Source organism: Podarcis liolepis (assembly GCF_965112155.1).
Source record: "Podarcis liolepis genome assembly, chromosome: 3".
NCBI classification, from domain to species: domain Eukaryota; kingdom Metazoa; phylum Chordata; class Lepidosauria; order Squamata; family Lacertidae; genus Podarcis; species Podarcis liolepis.
In genome coordinates, this window is record NC_139557.1 from 59,132,928 (window position 1) to 59,135,665 (window position 2,738).

At 41.3% G+C, this 2,738-nt stretch overlaps 1 protein-coding gene across 1 annotated transcript in view; it reads left to right on the top strand.

Moving 5' to 3' along the window:
* The window catches only part of LOC310702446 (protein LEG1 homolog), an 8,703-nt gene extending 6,378 nt beyond the window's left edge, over positions 1-2,325 (top strand). The window contains exons 5-6 of the mRNA XM_083493930.1: positions 8-114; positions 1,843-2,325. Coding sequence (XP_083350056.1) covers positions 8-114; positions 1,843-1,931 — 196 coding nt within the window. The 3' untranslated portion in view covers positions 1,932-2,325. The remainder of the gene's footprint in view (positions 1-7; positions 115-1,842) is intronic.
* The last annotated feature ends 413 nt before the right edge of the window (positions 2,326-2,738 follow it).

The window sequence follows — 2,738 nt, forward strand, 5'->3', positions numbered from 1 at the left end:
CGCCAAGAATGCTTTTGGAAGGAGAGAAAGCCCCTTTCATTGCAGACTTCACACCTGAGCAGAATAAAGTGCTGTTTCTACTTGGTGCTCTGAGTAGAACCAATGAGAAAACAGGTAGGCGTTTGGACAACCACACATTACACAACTAGAATTGAAGCTCTGGGGCTGGAGGATGCACAGGAAAGTGGTAGCTGCTTCTGCACTACCCCACACACCAGCTGTTAGGCAGGGAGGCTGAGCAGCCCAAACAAAGTCTGCTGTGCCTCCGGTCTCTGCCCTCACCAACATCCTCTTCAGGCTCTAGGGAGGGTCTCCTCATGAGCCATGAAGACTCTCCAGCTTTCTCTTACCATTTTCGAGGTTGAATCAAAATATTTATTTCCCAGCACCACACATATACACTCAGTTGTATCTGTTCATGTAACATAAATACTAGGGTTGCCTCCAGTTTTTCTTCTGCGTGCAGTTTCTTCCTCCTGCCTTCACAGTGTCCGGCAGATGTTGTTGCAACCCTTTTCCATCACACGCCGGTTCTTTAAAGTCAATTAAAGATCCAATTAAACAGTGCACCTCTGCTTCTTAATGGCGGTGTAGGAGGGTTTTCACCAGGTGAGGTGCTTTTGCATTCAGCGCCTCCCTGCCTCCCATGCCTGAGCAAGAGCCAGGTACTGAGATGAACTGCGAGTGAAGTCCATTCCCCCTGTCCCTGGTGGGAATTTGCAAGGATGATTTATCCTCTGTTATCCTTGTTTTTCATTTGCCAACAATCCCCCGCTGTTGTGGGGGCTGCCTCCATTAAGGCAAGCAGGACTGGAAGCCCAAAATAAACTTCATTCTATTCCCAAAAATAAATGACACAGAAGAAGGGAAACCTGTAAAGGAGGTGATTCAGAAAGAAATATGCATTTCACCAAGCTGAGGTTGCATGCTTTTTCTGCTTTATAATGGTCTTTTGCTCCACTTCTTCACACAACTGTTCAGATAGCTATAAAATTGGCATTGCATGGCACCATCTTGTGGCATTAATGAGTAAAAATCAACTTTTTGCTTTTTATATTTATTTTATTTTTACACTCCTATCCACTTTTCCTTCAGTGAGTAAAGCAGATTAGGCTGAGACGCGATGACTAACCTAGTTAATGTCATGGCCGAGGAGAGATTTGAACTCTGATCTGCAAGGTCCTGTTCCTGAAAATCCTACCTGATAGATAGCTCAAAGCCTTCCATCTCAGATCGAAAGCAAACTATAATAGGATGGGAAGATACTTGAGTGCTATGGATGAACAAACAAACAAACAAACAAACAAACAAACAGCATGGTCCAGGACCAGTATCTTCCAGCCATTCAATGCCTGCATAAACATTTCATTTCATTAAACTTTTAAATTGTATACCACCTTTCTATCTTAACTATACACAGTGCTTTTTTCAGGGAGGGGGGCGCAGGGGTATGCATACCCCTAAACATTTTGTGAATCTAAGTTTGGCCTCATTGAGGGGGCAGTATTTCAATATGAGAGTACCCCTAAACATTTTTAGAAAAAAAGCACTGACTATACACAATGCAGTTTACAAGCTGAAGAAACAACAAAATGTACAACAAAGATCATGCACCTTATAACAATCTGATCCAATACAAAAAGTCATAATAAAAGCATAACTTTAAAACAAACAAAATAATGTAATATTCAACAATCTATTAGAATATAACAGCACACAATAAAATTAGCTCTCAAAATACCAGCATGTAATAATTAAACAGAAATTCACTCTTAACAATTTGTTGAACTGGAAAGCAGAAGATAAATCCTCACATAAATAAAGAAAACCTTTCTTTTACAGGAAACCTTTTGCTGCTGATTTGGAAGGCTGCCATGGCTACCGAAGCAGGAAGAGAAATTGGCCGCAAACTTATTGAAAGTGTGATTTAGAGAAACTTGTCTCTGGAAACACACAGCTCAACTAAGGGGGGGGGGGATAATTCCTTTAATTATCTGCTTAGTAGTGAATCAACGTTTGCTGGTTGATTGCATTTCTTAGCAACTCACCAGTTTTAGGCTTATCTATATGGGATTAAGGTTGCAACCCTATTTACACTTACCTGGCACTTCATTCTTAGTAGACCTATACACAGTGACTTGTTAAATGCCATAAATCAGGCTTCTTCAAATTCGGCCCTCCAGATGTTTTGGGCCTACAACTCCCATAATCCCTAGCTAGCAAGACGAGTGGTCAGGGATGGTGGGAATTGTAGTCTCAAAACACCTGGAGGGCTGAGTTTGAGGAAGCCTGCCATAAATAAATAAAATGAAGCTGAAAATGAAACCTGATTTGTCTTTATCAAGGAACTGCAAAACACCCCTCTCCCCCAACCTTCCTTGTGGTTTGAAAGGTCAAAAGCGTATGAAACAGCAAATGTAACATTACATTTCTACAATAGGCTAGTTTTGAAGTACACTCACACACCCCTCTCTATTCTCCATTCAGACAAGCAAGAGTTCATGGATGCACTCCAGCCTGGCAAAAACATTTGTGTAACAAAGTGAAGAGTGTAGCCTTGGGAGAGTTACAAACTGCTCCGGGTTTTGATTATAACCAGGCAGCATCTTAATCTTGTTAGATAAATATTAACTTCTGAATTCACTTAAATAAATAAAAAAGAATACAAGGTTAACACAACATTTGGAGAGGCGGGATGGGGGGAGCTGTGAAGCACGGAAGCATTTTAGACCCAGTGT